At 39.2% G+C, this 19,343-nt stretch overlaps 1 protein-coding gene across 26 annotated transcripts in view; it reads right to left on the bottom strand.

Annotated features, from left to right (window-relative positions):
* DLGAP2 (DLG associated protein 2) overlaps positions 1-19,343 on the bottom strand; it is a 459,829-nt gene that overhangs the window by 102,620 nt on the left and 337,866 nt on the right. For 15 of the 26 annotated variants that reach the window (XM_048936873.1, XM_048936878.1, XM_048936879.1 and 12 more), the window contains one exon: positions 7,671-7,736. The exons of 9 other annotated variants lie outside the window; for them this stretch is intronic. In XM_048936873.1, coding sequence (XP_048792830.1) covers positions 7,671-7,736 — 66 coding nt within the window. 2 more of the 26 variants (XM_048936891.1, XM_048936897.1) reach the window with 2 other exon arrangements.

Here is a 19,343-nt window from a genome sequence, read left to right as displayed (position 1 = left end):
GCACCTTGACTTGTATGGTGTAAATGAGGCACAGTATTTCTCCCAGGACACGACAAGGGACAGGACAGAAATCCCGGAGAGACACTGCAGGAATTGCAAGAAGCTCCAGGGGTTAAAGTGGGGGGAAGCAAGGAGCCCTTGGGGTGATGCAAAATTAATTTCCATTGCTTTGAAGTGTATGATGTTATAGCACTAGTATGTACGTAACAAACAGCTCTGCACAGGGCTTTTCAGGTTCAAAGTACATCACTGCTATCCACACAACAGCACTGTGGCAGAATTAAGTTCACAAAATGATTACTGACATTTTCTCACAGACTCTGATTAGTGAAACTGTTGACTAAAATATAAAATATCAGAACTTAATTGACCTAAACCAACCAGTATGTGTGCATTATCCTGTAGTCTGGAAAAATGCAGCAGCATGTAGTCAATCTGGCTTCATTATATGAGCATTATTTTAAAATCGACTCTAAGAAAATTGGTAATAATGATTCCAAATACAGACCAGAAAAGCCAGCCTAACACTACTAAACTTCTTTTGATCCTTCTTCTACCTGGCTTTATAGCGTCTTCTCCCAAAGGAGAAAGTGTTGCTGATTGTAGCTATCAGGTCAAATACAGGAGACAATCAGATTCCCTTGCTATCACCAAAAGTGCAGCTATTTTCTTCATCATACTCTAACAATTGTTTCCCTCTACCTCAGCAATTAAAGGGAACTAAAGTAATTGTGTAGTAGAGCTCAAAGATTTATAGAAGAATCTACACACAAAATTGAGAAATCCTTGTCCCATTGACAACAATGATAGATCTACCATTAGCTCCACAAGGGCTGGAATTAATCCTAAACATTTGCTAGGAAAAGTTCTTGTTTAATTTACCTATGAATCTTGTCACTTGAACAGGATCCCCTCTAATTGAGACCGTGTATCACAGAAGTCCCAACTCATGCTGGAATGGATGGAATAATTGTACAAGAAGCCCAGAAGGGTCCCCAATTGGGAAGAGAATGGAACGGAGGGGTGAAACTGGCTCTGCTGGAATCCTGCCATGGATGTTGATAGAACCAAGATTTAATCCCAAGGATCCAAACCAGCTGAGCTATCTATTCAGCTGAACTGAACTATCAAATCTCAAACTGAACTATCAAATGACGTTTCTTTTCTAGTAAGACATTTTTCACTGATTATTAGATTAAAAACATCAGAAAGAATGTTGGTATTTATGAGCTTCTTCCTTGATTTTTTTTCTTATTGTTTCCAAAATTCCTCTTAGTTTGCACTTTGTTTCTGACTATTCACGATAGAGAACGTTTACCAGTCCCTGTAATACTAAGCAAACTGCAAGTACTCATGTTTCTATATCCATGCAGAATTATGTGTAACTCCATAGAAATAGGAATGTATTAAAGACTTACTTTGTTGAGTTTGCTTTTGAGAAAGAAGTAACCTAAGCATTAATTCTCGGAGGTATCGATTATTGCCAGAGAACATACGACTGTTCAATTTAAAATGCCTTTCTACTTCAAAATACCTTTTAATTTTTCTTTTAAAGCATTCAGTAAAATCTTTAAATTATCAGAACTGAAGAAAATGATTTGATTTTGTCTCTTGTTTCAGCATCACTTCTTTGCAGCCTTTTGATTCACTAAAACCATCCTTGGCCTGACCCAAAACAATTATTTCTTTTACTTTTAGGAGTTCATCGTTATCTTCTTTGCTGCACCCCCTCAGTAATGCCTCTTGCTGTTTTGCCATTGTATTGTGAACTTTTCTGCTCCGTTTCACCCACTGAGATGGAGGAGGTCTCATCCTGATTTTCCTATGGGGTGCAGGAAGAAACAGCAGCCTGGTGATATGCTCCCTTTTAAACATGTTTCCATAGTAACAGGCAGACAATCTCCCTCTTTCCATAACCTACAGACTGGGAATTTTTCAAATAAGGGTGCTGCCTCTTTTTCTATCTGGCTGAGCTCTACCTGGGGTCTGTGAAAAGCAATGAAAACATTCACGGTCTTTTCCTGCAACCATTAGCACACAGATGTTGCGTCAAAAGGTGAACCCTACTCCTGGGAACAGGTAGTGGGGTAAGAACCACACACCCCTGACAAATCTGACACAGGGCATCTTATCGTGCTCTTACAAAGAGAAAAATGACTTTGTAGAAATATGCAAAGATGAAATGGAATTGCAGAAGAAAGCTGTGGTAAAAAGTGAAAACTGAACTCACTATTGAAAGTCTGCACTGCATTAGCAACACCTGGGGGTGATGATCCTGCTAACAGTCACAGCCCATTATGAATGAAGACAGACTGAATTGGTGGCTGGCGCAGTGAGACTGCCATGGCCATGAACATCCATGCTGGAAGTACCTACACCACTGCAGCTTTGCCAGTCTGAATTGTCCTCCAGAGTCTGAGCAGCCTGTAATGAGCATGGAGGCAGAGCATGGTGACTTTCACATAATTGAAGCTGCCCATTGGGGAATATATATCAAAGGCTGTATGTTTGATCCTTTTAAAAGGAGACAATACAATGAAGATCCGTAGTGGAGAAGGCAAGCATGGCAAGGCATTGAAATGAGTCAGATTCTCATCTCCATTGCAGCCATTCCACTGCCCATATGTAAGTACATGCTAAGGATCAGCTATGCATCCAGATGTTACAGAAGTCACCAGGGCATGCAGAAGAGCAAAGGAGGAACCTTTTTCTAACATCCCACAGCCAAAATGTGAAGCATAACTATAGCTGTTTCACCTTCTTTCCATGTCCTCTCTCTTTTCCTTGGAAAGATCTTTCACTCGTTCCAGAGCAGATACTGGAATTAGTATTTCAGATGTAGTCTAACAATGGCATGAGTTTCTGTACGGAAAAATACATTTCCTCAGCTACTGAACTTTACAGCCTCCTCATCTGGCCAGCCCTGTCTGAATACATGACTCATTTAGACAAAAAATATTGTCTTTTTTGACAAAATAACAAATGTGCAACCCCCTTTGTATTCAGTAGTAGAAATGGATGAATAATTCATAGCAAATAACCCATTTGATTAATCTTACATCCTTACAAAGATCTTTTTGTGTTTGTGAATCGACCTTGGGCCTAATGGGATTTTTGCAGTTACACAACATTATGAGGTCTTTAGTTTTTACAGACAGCTTCTGGTCTGTAGGTTGTTTGCGAGCTTTTGTTGCCAACAACTTATAGTTAAAATGCAGAATATTAAGATTTTATATAATGCTCGGGAAATAGGATATGATTCTGTTCTACGAGAAAAAGTGATTCACAGAAATCAGTTTTCAAACATAACTATAAGGTATTTAAAGTTCAAAATTTGTTTTCTGACAAATTTTATCACATCCACGAATTTCTGCAGCGCACTACAACTTCTAGGCGCAGGAAAAGTGAGGATCTGAAATGGAATTATTTAGAAGTACGACAAAGACTTAAACACAACAGATACTGACTGCACTGAGGAAGGCTGGATAATTAGGTGGAAAGACAGACATACTGGAAAGTCAGGCTTTTCTTTTTTGCTTGTTTGCTTCATAAATGTTTATATCTTTTTTTTCCTTTCAACATATAAAGTCATAAAGACATGATCATGCAGTCAAAAGTAATTGATTAACTATGAGTTACTGTCTTGCACTTGAACCACACAAATTAATCAAAAGTATGACTGCAACTACTGTGAAACAAAAATAGCCTTCTAACCTGCCTTTAAACTCCCTTGCATTTTACTTTGTATTTGGGGTAGATTAAGAGCATTATTAGCAATTGCAAGCCATTGATACAAGTTTTAACCATTTTCTTAACACCAACTTGATATCCTATCTCTTCTTGAAGACAAAACAGAAATTTAATGAAACAAAAAGAAATTGAATGCAAATTTTGTGTAAAACATTGGGAGCTGCTAGGTGTTTAACTATGCTAAAATAAATGCCTTTCTTGCCCATAAAAGGAGTCAAAACATTTTTTCAATAATCTCTTTTCCCTCTTTGCTGCATGCATCTATTTAAATCTGTATTTGAAGAAAAATTCATCCTATCTTCTACATTCAAGTGCCTTTTTTCCCCTTTTATCTGAATGCCATTTAAACATGTCTCATTTTCCTTATGCTTCTTGATAAATTTGTGCTATATGTTTTTGACACACCCAAAGTGAATTGTTGCTTTACTCTGCACATGCCTGAAAGGAACGATTGTGAATGTTTTGAGTTTGTACAGAAGAGTAGTTCTCTACATACTGTTGTTCAGATCGTGTAACTACTGGATGGAATAAAGCTTGGAACTGGAAGAAATCCAGTTTGTATGCTCACTGACTCAGAGTAAGCAGCTTGAGACCATGCATGTCAAATCTGTTCCTTTTATTATGACCCGCTACCTTTATCAGATTGCTTCTCTCAGAATTTTTGGTGCGTGTGTAACCTTGTAGTCACGCAAATGGTTACCCTGATCTCTGTTAAAGAAATGGTAATGGCAAAGCTCCGAAATGTTTCTTGAGAAAAGACTATGAATGCTTGGGCAAGCTCTTTTAAAAGAGTCCATCACACTTCTGCCTGCATTAACTAATGAGCTCTTTTACAGAATCAATAATGTAACAGTTGAGATCAGCCCCATCCCTTGATACCTTTTCCCAATTAAGGCAGGGGATCATTGTATTAATATTATTTAGTGATTATTCAGCACTTTTTCTCTGGTGAAATACTATGCAAACACAAATTAATTCCCACCAAAGCCCAGAAACCTCAGTAGGAAACATTAAATCCATTTTACAAATAAGGGCCTAATGCCAGAGATCTTTCAATACCAGTGAGATAGTAACTTGAAGCACCTTGGGACAGTGAGCAGGTATGAGAACCTAAAATAATGAACTTACAGCTAGGGCTACCGTAACTAATATTGTCACCTGCCTTGACCTGGGACAATTACTGTACTTCTCAAGGAAAGCCCTTTTTATGTTTTTTTTTTTTTTTTTTGAGGAATGGGTGCCTCAAGCAGTCCCTTCAGATAGAGGATGTTGATACAAAGAAATTAGACAGCCACTGGGATAAAGAGAAAGGGACCAGATCCATAGCTCAGTGACTAGAGTAACCACCCACACTCAGATTTCTCTACTAGCTCATATCTTGAGTTCTAATTTATGTTCACATAATGGGCTTGAATTCAAATGTTGAGGCAACAGCACCAAGAAAGAGACAGACAGACAACTACGTCCCAGCTGTCTGCAAAAGTGTTCATCAACACCACGGCTAGTTTATTATACAGAACTTTGCTAACATTCCAAAGCATTTGTGAAAGTCCTCACAATTCCTACCATCTATTTTTTTTTTTTTTTGGACAACTAAAGTTTCACAATTGAGTGAGGAGAGAAGGATTTCCTTCTAGAAATGCTATAGGCATACACCAATTTCTATTCATTATCTAGGAAATTTTGGTACTTACAGAGGGCTCCAAAAGGGGCTCAAAACTGAGGAGCAAGGATAGATCTCTACTTGATTTTAGTATTATTTTTCTGTCCTCCAGCCAGAAAAAGCTGAAGCTTTCTACAGCAGTTTAGCTTCTTTTTGTAGAACAGTTAAGACTTCATTGTTGCTTTTTTTCTTTCCTTTTCCTTGTTTGTATTGATTCACACCCACCTTCTTGATAACCAGGACATGTAATGCCATAATGATATGGAAAGTACTGCAGTAACAGTGGGTTGGCAAAGTCTTTGGCTGCAACAGATGAGAACAAGCCCAAATGCAGCAGTTGCAGACAGAGGAATGAAGGAAAATAACTGCTTACTCTTGAAAGGCCTCAGGTAGACAGAGAGCTCTAACAAGAGAGCCCCTTGCATCTACATCACCCCTCAAATGAGGTCTGGGAAGGGTTGGATCCCGGCTCCACCCCTCACTCAAGCACATTGCATGCACCTGAGCTCCCCTGTGTTGGCCCTGCCTTCCCATCAGGTGCTCAATCAGCCATGATTTAGCATTTCTGCTACAAGATGCTAGATGATTGATCAGTTTAGCATACCTCTTTGTGTTAATCATTGATAATCTATTTCATATGAAGCTCCTTAATCATGTAGACACCTAACATTTAGTATTATTGACTTATATTTCATTTGCTCTGACTTTAAAAATTATTCAGTTCTTTCTCAACCAAATGGGCAGGGGAACAGTTTTGACATACTTCTGGGGCATAATTCATCACATCCTAAGTTAAATTTCTAAAATATGTCAAATTTCCTACATTCTAGAAAAGTCTATCACTCCTAATTGACTCTAAAGGAAATCCAGATGTCTAGTTTAGACACCTAACTTACTTTCTAGCTATTAATGCAATGAACTCTGACCCAAGGTATCTGAACTCCTTCCTGTGTGCTGTGAAATGGGGCAGCAGGGCAAAAATAAATAAATATCCATTAACACCAAGAGATGTCTTTCTTTCCATGATTTATCAATAGGATTCACCTATTTATAGGTTCCTATGGAGCCTCACATTTAATTGCATCTTCCCTTTTACACAATTATAATTTGAGCAGAAACTGAGGAACTAAACTAAAGGATCCCCAGTGTCTTCCTTAACATATACTTCAGTCCAATCTTTGGAGCATAATTCAAAATAAAATTCTCCCTTAGTTTTCAATATTAAGTGGACAAGCAAGACCAGTAGGAATATCTTTACACTTGAAGTTTACAGAAAACCCTGACTTAAATGTAACTGAGTCATGGCAACATAGTTTTTCAGAAAATCCTGTTCTAAGGTTTATTTAAACATAATGGTTTTCCCTGCCTGACTTCCTGCTCTTTGTTCAAACAATTTTTTTTCCCCTTAACATAGCAGCTATCACTTATCTTCCTATTAACATGCAGCATTAAGGCTTATACCACTGCTTTCAAATACAAAAATATCAAAATACATAAAATAAACTGTTGTAATGTATTAATACAAACATATGCATAACAAGAGAAAAACCACTGTGTTCTGAAATGTGGGCTCATTTTGAATAAAGGGAGCTTTAACTGCCAAACACACAAAAAACACTTCCCATATTTCTATTCCAAAAATAACCATATAAAATAATTGCACATAAAGCAAAATTTTGGTGGATTTCACATAAAACAGCAACAATCTGAATGAAATTCTGGGAACAAAACCTCAGTTTTTCACAACATATGAAGTATTTATGGACACACGGAAGCCAGTGGGATGTTTTACTAATAGCTTTGGGATGTATCATGATTTCATTCATGAGCTCTATAGGTTTTCAAATTTCTTTTTGCTGCTATTATTTTTTAAATTCAAGAGGCGACGTTAAAAACTCTCTCTGTAATTATTATGTTGTCTGGAGGGTAGAGATAAAAAGAAAACGACAGAAGAAGGTGAAGCTGATAATTTCCTTGAACGCTTTCTTTTGAATTGTCGGCTGCCAGATGCTACCCAGATCTGACGTTTTTCTGCTTTAGATTCTCTAACCTGATGTAGCAGGTGAGAAATCCCTGGAAGGAAGGGCTGGGCTGAGAGGTTTGAGGCCACTCTCATGAACGTGTGGAGCCGTGCTCGCTGTGGGCTTTGTGGCAGGGGGTGGCTGTGCCGCAGAGCAGCCTCCTGCCGCCCCCCATGGCTGCACCCAGCCTCGGGGTGCACAAGCAGAGCAAGTTATCTGAGAGATGACATCTGTACCTATCTCCTCCTCTGGCGTCCCTGGAAAACTGAAGCTCGACTTGAGCAGATCGCCACCCTCGTCTTCTGAAAAGACAGAAACAAAGTAGCTATTTAACAGTGCTGATATTTCTGCATACCCAGACATACACTCTCTGCTGGCTTTCACATCCCAGTGATACCTCTTACCATGCAGTATCTCTGTTCATGTGCTGTTACCTGCAGTATTTACTTTTTTTTTTTTTTAATTGCCATTAGTTCTAGTGGTTTTTAAACTTCAAGAAAAAAAAAAAAAAAAGAAAAAAAAAAAGATGATTGCCAGACTTTTTTCACATCACCAGGGTCATAATATTTATAAGTACCTTTTAAACATCTCTTACATTGCTCTTTTCAACTTTGCATAGTCACTGAATTCTTTTGCCTTTCTGTGCTTTTTTTTTTTTTGGTTTTTGTTTTTGTTGATGGTTTTTGGTGTTGGTTTGGTTTTTTGTTTGGTCTTTTAAACATATATTTCTTTCAGGAAAGATGACTGCCAGTCCTCCAGCTGTAGCACTAGTACCTCCCAGCTCTGATGACAGTAATGGCACTCATGATTCTCAGGCTGCTTTTTCTATCTTTAATTCACCACCAGTTCACTTCTGAAATTTGGAGCTTTGATTTTAATGCTTCTGCCCTACTATTCATGTTCTCTGGAATCTCAGCTAGATGAAAGCCATTTGAGTACAAGCAGCCTTCCACTGTACTGTAACTGCCTGTGTTACAAGTACAAACACTTCAAAAGAGTGAAAGAATGGAGCACTTCATAGTCCATTGCTATGTGTTCAACAGCAATTCTTCAGAGAAAGGCAAAATCAGGTATTGCAGATCTTGTTTTGGTTGTGCACAACTGAGGATGATGGCAAACAACCAGCAAGTTGGAAGCAACTCTAACTTTTCTAAAACATACCTCAGTTCCCATATCAGACACATTAGTTTTTGTGGTTCACTTTATAACACACAGCATTTTGTTCATTTTATTTCTAAATGCATTTTGCATATTTCTTGGTTGTGCACTTCTATTTGTACTGAGATTTCTTACCGATTATGTCACAGCAAGGAAAATGATTGAATACATTCATACAGATACTCAAAATATTGTTCCTGGTTTAGACAGTTCCTGAGGTTAAGAATATACAATAGACACCAATGGGATGTATAGATATTGCAATGAAAACAATCCTGACAATGTTAAGAAAGTTAGAAAAGCTGATATGTCAAACATCTTGTTTATAAAGACTCATTTGTTAAATAAACTCACTCGGCTAAATGCAGCCTACTAAAGATCTTGCTAAGTGATGGATAAAAAGTCATACCTAATTTTAAAATGACTGACATATGAATTGAAATTAAACTTCATTTGGAGAGGTAATGGACAATGCTAATTAAATAAAAGCACAAATTAGGCAGTTTCCATGGAGACTTTATTCACGTGATCTGGCTATACTGTATAACTCATATGCATATCCTCTAATTTGGCTGCACAGGGGTAACAAAGCAAATGAAAGTTTAAACTAAAAATATTCTGAAGGATTCTTTAAATTCACGTAAATAACTAGATTTCACTTACAGCTTCACAATAAAGAAGCTTCACGTTGAAACAGTAGTTTTGTATTTCTTGAAAAAGAATAGTTTTGGATTCATTCCCAACATACATCACACACATGCATTCAGAAACATTTATAGAATGTTCTGAATAAAATGCAAAATACTATTTCTCCCATGTAAGATGTCAGCATTATCCTCAGAAATACGTTTCAAGCCTACAGTAAGCAGACCAACATTTTAAATGGGCATATAGGGATAGGTCGAGGTTAGATGTCAGGGAGAAATTATTTAGACAGAGGGTGGTGAGGCAGTGGAACAGGTTGTGCAGAGAAATTATGGGTGCCCCATCCCTGGAGGTGCTCAAGACAAGGTTGGATAGGGCCCTGGGCAACTTGAGCTGGTGGGTGGCACTCCTGCCCATGGCAGGAGACTGGAACTAGATGATTTTAAGTTCCCCTCCTACTTAGGCCATTCTATGATTCTAAGAAGTCTAGACTAAAATTTTAGGGATAGGATAAACTAGAATAGGCATTTATGGGTTTTATGTGTTTGAGGGAAAAAAAAAAAAAAGGAGAGAGGAAATTTCCTTTACAAAATGAAAGAGAAAGGCCATGCAACTATTTCTATAACTCAGATTATGTCTTAGCAATAACATTTCTATGTAAATTTGGACATTTAAGTTATTCTCTTTCCACCTCAATTATCCAGTAGAATTATAATCCTAATTTGTCTCTTTTCATAGCTATCCTCTATTAGCACATTTGTTAATGTCAGTGAGCTTGTTCTCTAATAAAACCTGTAGAGAACATAAAAATGTTAGAATTTCCATCCAGCAAAAAAGTTATATTCTTTTTTGAAGAAGGTCAGTCTTGAATGTCTCAAAGGAACTTAGAATTCCCTTGTGAAATACTAAGATTTATGAATCTGCACGATGGATTTGAGTAGCTCTCAGTGATTAGTTTACTTCCTAAACTGGAAGTTCTAAACTAAAGATTTCTTATTTCTTTATACTTTATGACTAATTTGATGTTTAGACTATCTTCTCAAAAGGCTACTGCCAGTATCTTCAGCCCTTGAAGAGATTTAATTTCTGTATTCTGCTCTTATGAAGCATAAATTAAAGCCTCAGTGGCTCTTTCACTATTACAAAGACAATCTTTGTGTGAGCTGAACTGTACTTCAAAGTCATATTATCCCTTCAAAAACAGACACACATGGTCTTTGTTCAGCTTACTGTTTTTCCTAGGAAATACAATTTTTATTATAGACCATGGAAATGAAAAGAGTAACTTTTACTCATGAGCACCACAGAAACCTTCACATCTCATGGCAGTGAATTCAGGCAGGTTATCACAAAGTTCTCCTGCTAAAATTCACATGTCATAAAATGTATGCATTCATTTTATTTCATTCACCCTTTCTATGTCATAGATCAGTACTATTTCAGCTTGCCTATTGCTCACGGTGGCTTTGCTGATGGAAAGTTTTACACCACTGGACACATAAGAAAATGTTAGTCATATTATGGAGGATTTTGACTGGCAATATATTGCAAAGAATGATGAGATTACAAAATTAGAATGATTTACAATTTACAGTTTCAGACGATGTAAAGAGCACACAGCCCAGACCCAGAACACAATTACTAGCTAAAATCCCTTCTACACGTACACCATCTGCATCAAAAAACTGTCTCTGAAACTGGAACTGAAAAAATAGTAGGAAATGTTTTCACTCTGAATAGAGCTCACAAGAGTGACAAAAAATGATAGGCTTTAAAAATGCAGAGACATTTGCTTCTGTGAAAGCTGAATGTATAGTCAAATGATGCTGTGATCTGCATAAAGAAGAGAGCACAAACTGTCATTTACATCTAATATCGCCTTTTCTTTCTGAAAACCCTGATGGATTTGTCTTGCATTCCAGTGCAACACTGCAGACAACACTTGAGACTGTGATAGGAAGCTTTCGCAGCTGCAGCTCTTGACTTAAGCTTCAAAATACCAGGCGACAGGGCAGAGCTGGAAGCCTGACAGATCCAGACTGCTTATTCAACCCTGAGGCTGCTACAACTACAGTGAGAAATGAAATGGGTCAGTGCCTGAGATCAGCTTTTGTCCTCAGAACAGGCTGTCTCTCTGTTAGGAATGTGCCTTGGCTCCAGCTTTTCCTCACCCTGCTGAAAAGACATGGCCTGGGGAAGTGCCTGTTGACATAGACTGAAGGAGCAAGAGAGTGTGGTGGGGATGACTGAGTGCCATCGAAGGGCAGTGTGTTTCTGATGAGTTATCAAGCACAGAGGTAGACTCAGGTTCTTCTGTTTGGTTTTTTTGTTTGTTTGTGTGGTTGGTTTTTTGTGTGTGCATCTAGAGAATAGGTTGAAGTACAATGTAAGTCCAAAATAAAACTGCTGAAGACCATAGAATTACATTCATGTTAGATGTGGGTAAAGGAGGTGCAGTTGATCTCTTGGGGTCAATTTTTCATTGTGCCTGAGCTGTGCTTGATACATGACTGTAGGTCAGTAGGATATTACTTGGAGTTTTGGGTCAAGAAAGTGAAATTTCTGTGTGAGCTAACAAAAGTATTGTCTCTTCTATCCCATTCCCTTTCATTTTCCTATGTTCTAAGTATTTTGACAGGCACTGCATAGAAGCCATCTGCTATCATTTCTTTCCTTCAGCCTTACCCATCAAATTTTATCATCTCAGTTTTAACCTTTCAGTCTGCTCTGTAAGCCTGATGTATTAGTTTAAATTACTTTTCTTCACCTCCCAAGTCTTGCACCAAGACATGTCTCTATGTTGGCTCTCATTTCTTACGCATTCATTCTGCCCTCAATACACCAGCATGCTGTTTTCATCTCCAAAATATTCTTCTTCCATAACCCTTCCGTTCCCAGAAGAGGCACAAGTCTCGATGAGTTAGCTGCTCACGTACTTTGAAAGGATCATATCAGCAAAACTTATAGTCAATTAACTGCAATTTCCATCTCTATATGAGAGTAAGGCAGAACTACAACTACAACCAATATTGAACTTCTCCATTTATTGGATTTTAATTTGTTATTGGTCTTCCCTGGACCTCCCACTGATCTTTTTTTCTGTGTGCTTTTCTTTCAGCTGGTAAGCTCCCTATTGTAACTGTTCTTTTATTTCTGCTTTAAAGCAGCACCTGGCATATTAACTGTGACAAGTGCATGACAGAAAACAGAGGCACTAAAACATCTGGATTAAACAGCAGGTGCAACTTCATTTGATCACATAATAACCAAGCATAAAATGAATCCTGAATACGAATAGAGGACTTGTACCATAAACACTCCACAATCACAGAAAACCAAACCACCTCTGTTAGACAAGAGATACTTGGATACCTAGAAAAGATATTTGCTGTAACTCAAAATCCGCCTGTCTGCTATCCAATTAAAGCGTTTCTTATAGGTGCCCTTCGATCCTAACCAAAGGATTCCCAGTCAGCTAGAGGGTATGCATCACTGAGAACTGTCATGATACTAATAACCTCAGAGAAATGCCCCCATGGATTTTCCTTTGTTATGTTATCTCCTGGAAGATAACTAACTGGACTAGCTTGGACCATCTCTGGGTGGCCACAGTCATTTGTGGCAAACTTCTTCCAGGCCAGTCTCTAAGAATTCACATCTAATCAGTATTGTAACACCTATGTAGTAAATTAGGCATGGGGAAGGCCTGTTCTCTGGCTATGAGGCCAGCTGGCATGGTCTTGTCACATATTCCAGAACTCCATCCAAACTGTATTTGGAAATGGTCTCTTGCACATGCTAACTCCCCAGTCAAGCATGGGAATTATTTAGGAGATTGTAAATTAGTTGTTCAAGGTCAAAGCTAAGACAGGGGTCTAGCAAACATTATAAATAATTGTATAATCAATAGATATCAAGATGTTATAATCGCAATATAATTGTATAATCAACAGATATCAAGATGTTATAATCACAATATAATCAAGAGAATTAGGCAAAGGAAACAATGATCACAAAAGAGAATAAGTGGAAAAGCTTACCCTTCGGCTGAGCTCACCACAAAACACCAAGAGAGGTGATCTCCAGAAGAGATCCTTCCCCTCTGGTAGCCAGCTCTTAAATAGGTCTAGGAGCACAGGTGAATTGCCTTCACCTGTGCTCCTCTGGCTGACTCATGGCTCACCTCAGGTGATCAATCAGAGGTTCAGGCCGTGACTCAACAGTTCCCATACAATAATCAACTTCCTATTTCCTTGGCCTCTGTCTTGTGGCCATTTTATTGGCTGCTAAAGATGCAGTCCATGTGGCAGTACCATCAAAGAGTAGAATACTCTTGTGCATTAATTTGATAGCATGCTGGTAAGCAGGAAATACACAGAAGCACTTCTGATTAAAGCAAAGAATAAAGATGATCTTTGGCTATTTAAAGTTACTGAGGTTTCCTTTCAAAGAGACCTGTGTGAAAAGCAGTAACAGTAAGAAGAATTCATTATTTAAATTCTTCAATTTTTCTTTTCACTGCCTCTTTTTTTTTTTTCCCCTCTTGTTTCTATTTTTTTTTCTTACATACAGAAATGTCCCTGATGGATCCAGCAAAGACCCAATGATTCCAGCAGCTGGCTCCAGCACTAGCCCAAAGTGAATGCTATGGAAAACAGAAGAATATACACAGACTGCCTAGAAAACCCTTCCAACTTCCTGCAATCAGCACTTAAGGGACATCCTGAAATGGAAGTTTATTTTATACCAGCATTTTTAATAGCCACCAGTGGATCTATCCTCTATGGATTCATCTAATCTTCTCTGAGCCCATTTATACTGATAGCCTGCACTGCATCCTGTGCCAATGCACCTCACAATTTAATTATGTGCTATTTGAAAAAGAATTTCCTTTTTGTTTGTTTATCAGGATGCCCAATAACTTAATTAGGTGCCTCTAGTTCTTCTGTGGTGGAGAATAATGCATCATTGATCCCTATTCACTTTGTCTGTATCATTTATAATTCTGTAGACATCTGTCATATCCCCGCTTCAGCCATCACTTTTTCAAACTGAGGAATCAATCTGTTTAGTATTTTATCATTGTGAAGCCATTCTAAATCTTTCATCATCCTTTTCACTATTCCCCGTATATTTTTGTTGCTCAGCTATGTCATTTTCAGACACAGACGCCAGAAATGTAAATGGCTTTACTGTATGGGTTTTTCTAGAGGCATGATGTAGTTCTCTGCTTTGTTTTATTTTTTATTATTTTTTTCCTTAATATTTTCATCTGCCCATTTCATAACTCAGAGAATTCATTATTCATATTAAGTTGTGCCCAAGAGACACAACTTGTTTGACTTCCCAAACACAAACACATTTCTCTTACATATTACTCTAATAAATATTGAAGAATCCTGGCATTTTACTTAGCTCAGGCTACTAACAAGACCGCTCAAACCAAACAATCAGTCCTCCCCCGCCACCCCCAGAAGAACAGGACTGAGGAATTCCCAGTCTCTTGCTTTCATCGGGTCCGTCCTCTTTTATGTAACACAGTGCCAGAGAGCAGGACTGTGAAACTACGCTTCAGCTGTCGGAGAAACTAGCCAGGCACACAGCCTATTAAATCAAGCAAAGGAAGCTGGCAGCATCCCTGCAGTCTTATCTCTGAAAAAGTGTAAAATGAAATATATTGCAGGGGATCACAGAAACTGTCAGGGGTCATTTTAGTCTTGGCAGCACCAACTCCTCCTCCTGACTTTTGGCAGTCGAAAATCATCCACAAAACCTGGGTTGTCTTAGCAATATTTTGGTGGTCTCCCTGAAAGTCTTTGGTTCCCCACTCCAGCCTTTTCCGAGTCAGCCAGATTCATTTTGCTCCTTGAAAGGTGCCTTCTGAGTTGCCTTATCTCTGTAACCCCAGAGATCTGCAAATTGCTTTCTGTCTTCTTCACCCATCTTCAACCAATAAATGCAAAAAGGTATGGGATCATGCTGTGGAGCTTTAGAGCAGGTTCATTTTTCAGTCATTCTTGAGTTTAAATGACTAACTCAGTTAAATAACTGTATCTCTCTTCAGCAAAATTAACAAATGTCTGCAAGGAAAGAGAGAGAGCCAGGGATAACGCCCTTTGTTCAGACACAGCTCTGTGTGATCATGCACTCAAAACAGCCTAGAAAATTCCTAAAAGCCCTTTTTTACCTGATTTTTCACAGCTGGAAGGCTGTGTCAAGCTCCTGAATGAGCCATTTTCCTTTACTACTTTTCAGGAACTGTGAGAGAAATGCCAAATCTTATATATATATATATATATATAAAAAGTAAAAAACTTCAATAATCCACCAGTTAATAGCTGTGAATAAAGACCCTTATTCTCTGAGTCCAAGTGTTCTGAATACTTTCAAAAAATCTGCAGCTCTTCCTGATGCGGTCCTTAAACATCTATCCTTTTTTTCTTATCCCTAGTTAAACGCAGCTACTGCCTTTTGCATGCTCTTGTCTTCCACCCATTATGAGAGCTCTTGGAAAGACTTGCAGCTGCCTCCGCTGTGGGCAGCTGAGTAAGTCCAAGAAGCATTTCTTGAGCATTTACAGAGAGTAAATAGAAGATGGAGGTCAGGACAACAGTTTGGATGATTTGGCACAGCTGTTAAGGCTTCACTGCTGTGTCAGACAGGTGAAGGGCTTATGGGGTTTATTAAAAAGCCTCAAGAAATTGAATAGAAATAAAAAAGAAAACATACTTTAAAGAGAACAGTGTGAGGAAGAATGCTAGGACAAGGTATAGGACAAGGTCCAGAAGCAAGAGAGGAATATACAAGTCACAGAATTTGGCCTATACATCGTTTAGCAAAACAATCTCCCTGCAATTTCCTGGTTTCTGATATGAAAGTATGGAATCTTTGTTGCAATGGATAAGATGTTGGTATTTAATGAACACATTTTATCTTCTACCTATGCATAGAAGATAAAGTGGACATTTAGAGAGAAACCACTGCAGATACAACAATTAGTCTTGCTGTGCCATGAGTGATGCTGAGCGTGCTATGAGAGAGCAGATTTAAGCAAGGGAAAACTGCTGTACAACAGCAGTTGTGGGAGAGAAGTCGCTCCGCAGGCACCAAGATCAGTGCTAAGGGGCAAGAAGAGCTCCAACCACAGAGAAAAATTTCCCTGCAGCCCCACAGAGGCCCATGGAGGAGAAGTTTACATTGCAACAGTGCAGCAAGGGATGAAGCCTGAAGGCTGCAGCCTGAGGAGAGCAGCCTGCAGTGGGGCAGGAGGGCTGGGAAAGCTGCAGCCTGTGGGACGCCCAGGTGCAATCAGCTGGGGAAGGATGGCATCCAGTGGGAGGGATCCCACGTGGAGCAGGGGCAGAGAGTGGCCATGAAGGTGCAGCAGAGATGAAGCATTACGGGCTGCTGACTGCAGCCCCAACTCTCTGTTCCCTGCACCACTGTGAGAGAAGGTAGAAGAGAGCAGATGGTGAGAAAGTGATTTAGGTTTGCATTCAGTTCTCCAGTCTGTCAGTAATAAATAATAAATAACATTAATCTCCCTACGTTGACTCTGTTTTTCCAATGAAGATAAGGTCCTTATCTCCACCCTTCAGCTCTTCATCATATTTTTTCCCACTCTTCCTTTGAGGAGAGGGAGTGTGAGCACAGTGTGGTGGAGTTCAGCTGCCCATCAGGGTGGAACCATCACAGTTTACCAATGTGGAAGAAATTTAGCAGGAAAACCTTTGACTGCTGGGATGTGAGGGCAAAGTCAGCACTTGCACTGAAAACTGAAATTAGCTATCAGTATCTTCAGCTGCGGAAACCCTCAATAAGGCCTTTTGACATTAGATAATGAAGCTCTATATTACCAGAGACGGGAGTATGGGTTTTACCTCTATGTGAAGGGTTGAAAGGAGAGCAGAGGGAGGGCTGAAATGTATTCATTCCTATATTCATTCCTACACAAGCCAATTTTGGTGAGGACTTCTGTGAACACATAAGTGCTGGGGTGGTATGATTGACAGCTTGTGGCTTTTTATTTAGTAGATATGATTACATAAACTGTAATACGCAGCTTCTTTTGGCAATTTAAGCAGATACAGAATGCCAGCATCTTTTAAATGAGGATTTTTTTCCTCTTAAAAATAGCTACAACCAAAACAAGATTTCTTCCTAGAAAGAACCATAGGACTGGAGCAACTGGCAGGCAAGGACTGAAGGATCAGGATGCCTCATTTCTTTGTCCTGTGTTTTCAGTGTCCCATGGACATTGCCAAAATTATGATCAGCAGTTCATGTACATCCCTGAAACTTACTGTCTTTTCCAAATGCTTGATCATTATTTTTACCCTTCATTCCTGCAGTGGTCATGTGTTGGAAATGTTGCTTTCTTATCTGCTTTCTTTCATCTTTCTCATCTTTAACCAGCTCACTTTCTATTCTCTTTCTCCTGATCTTTTTAATTTACTTGTCACTTGAGCTGCAATACTACTTAAGTGCAAGTAACACACCACTGATTAAGGTTCACCTGAATGCCTTGTGCATGTGTGTGTGTGCTCTCAACTACAGGCTCTGTTCTGGTTGTTTATATCGCAAAGTCTTTATTGAAGAACTGCAATTAGAAGCAGCCAAGAAACTGTTTCCCTTCCCATAGCAATTTTCAAATGCAAATTTAAAAAATCCCAGCTTAGAGTCAATTTAAAATTAATAAAATTTTCAAGTTAAAGTCTCAAGTGAAAGAAACTCCTGTATTTTTACAATATTTCCTTGCAGTCCAAACATTTTTCACAAGTTGAAGGAAGCCAGAAGCAACAAGCATTCAAGCCTGAAAAAACGGATCTTTAAAAAACACCAAAACAGTTCAACAATTGAAAATCTTTTTTTTCCCCCCTCATTTTTACTTATAGATGAGATTTGTTTGAAGCTGATCCTAAATGCTCCTGCTTCAGGAAGATTGCACTTCACAAAGAAAAGGCTTCTGCCAGCTTCCACAGGGTGAGCTTTGTCAGTAATGCATTTGTTTAGCACTCCACACAGTGGGTGCATGCCTTCTCAGGTCCTCTCTGGTTGCTCTAGAAACCATGCAATATATAGGAAGTATTTCTGCGATCATTTAGCATACACAGACATGCTGACACGTTGCATTTTACAACCAATTATACCAGGGCTGAGGTGAACCTTTTTGTGTCTTGGTTGTGACATTTGGCTACAACCTCTGCTGGTCCTGGGTTATCTGGACTTTTTCAATGATGGAAACAGAAATGGAGCTGAGGGCGGATCAATTCATAAGAGGCATGTTGGGTGTCTGGGCTCTTCACCTCCCCTCCTCTTCCGAGGGCTGAAAGCAAAGTGACATGAAGCCAGACTATCATGATTAGTTAAAAAAATCCTGGGAATCTGTATGCAAACATTTTCTCTCTCAGCAAAGATGTTACTTATCCAGGTCTCTTCCCTATCTGCATTTATGTTTGTAGCTGCTGCACTGAAAGGAAAGCCCAAAATTTCTTCTGCATTTAGATGCTGCTAGTCCTATCTGAGTTATGCATGCCAAATAGGTTCCAAACCTTTCTCACTAGAATTTCTGATCAATATCGGGAAACCCTCACAGAGCCAAAGTCATTGATGTTATGCACATTCCTGGGCTCTTTTTTACTCCCTATACATGTAATAGAATCACAGAATCACAGAATGGCCAGGGTTGGAAGGGACCTCAAGGATCATGAATCTCCAACCCTCCTGCCACATGCAGGGCCACCAACCTCCCCATTCAATACTAGACTAGGCTGCCCAGGGCCCCATCCAACCTGGCCCTGAACTCCTTCAGGGATGGGGCATCCACAACCTCTCTGGGCAGCCTGTTCCAGCACCTCACCACTCTCTCTGTAAAGAATTTCCCCTGCCATCCAACCTCAATCTTCCCTCCCTAATAGACCAAAAGTACTTTTGCCAGATGTCAGTATGGCCCTTTCCTGACCTGGGAACAATGCATGGTTAGGGATATACATATCGTGTTAGGCTCATATAGGCTTAGATATCTGATCAAATTCTGGTGGTTTAATACATCTGAGCATTTCAGCTCTGCTGGTGTACCTATCCATCTGCCTGTAAAGCCAGGTTAG

Source organism: Lagopus muta, chromosome 2, assembly GCF_023343835.1.
Source record: "Lagopus muta isolate bLagMut1 chromosome 2, bLagMut1 primary, whole genome shotgun sequence".
Classification (NCBI taxonomy): domain Eukaryota; kingdom Metazoa; phylum Chordata; class Aves; order Galliformes; family Phasianidae; genus Lagopus; species Lagopus muta.
Note: the sequence above shows the minus strand (reverse complement) of the source record. Positions and strands in the feature narration are given on the sequence as shown.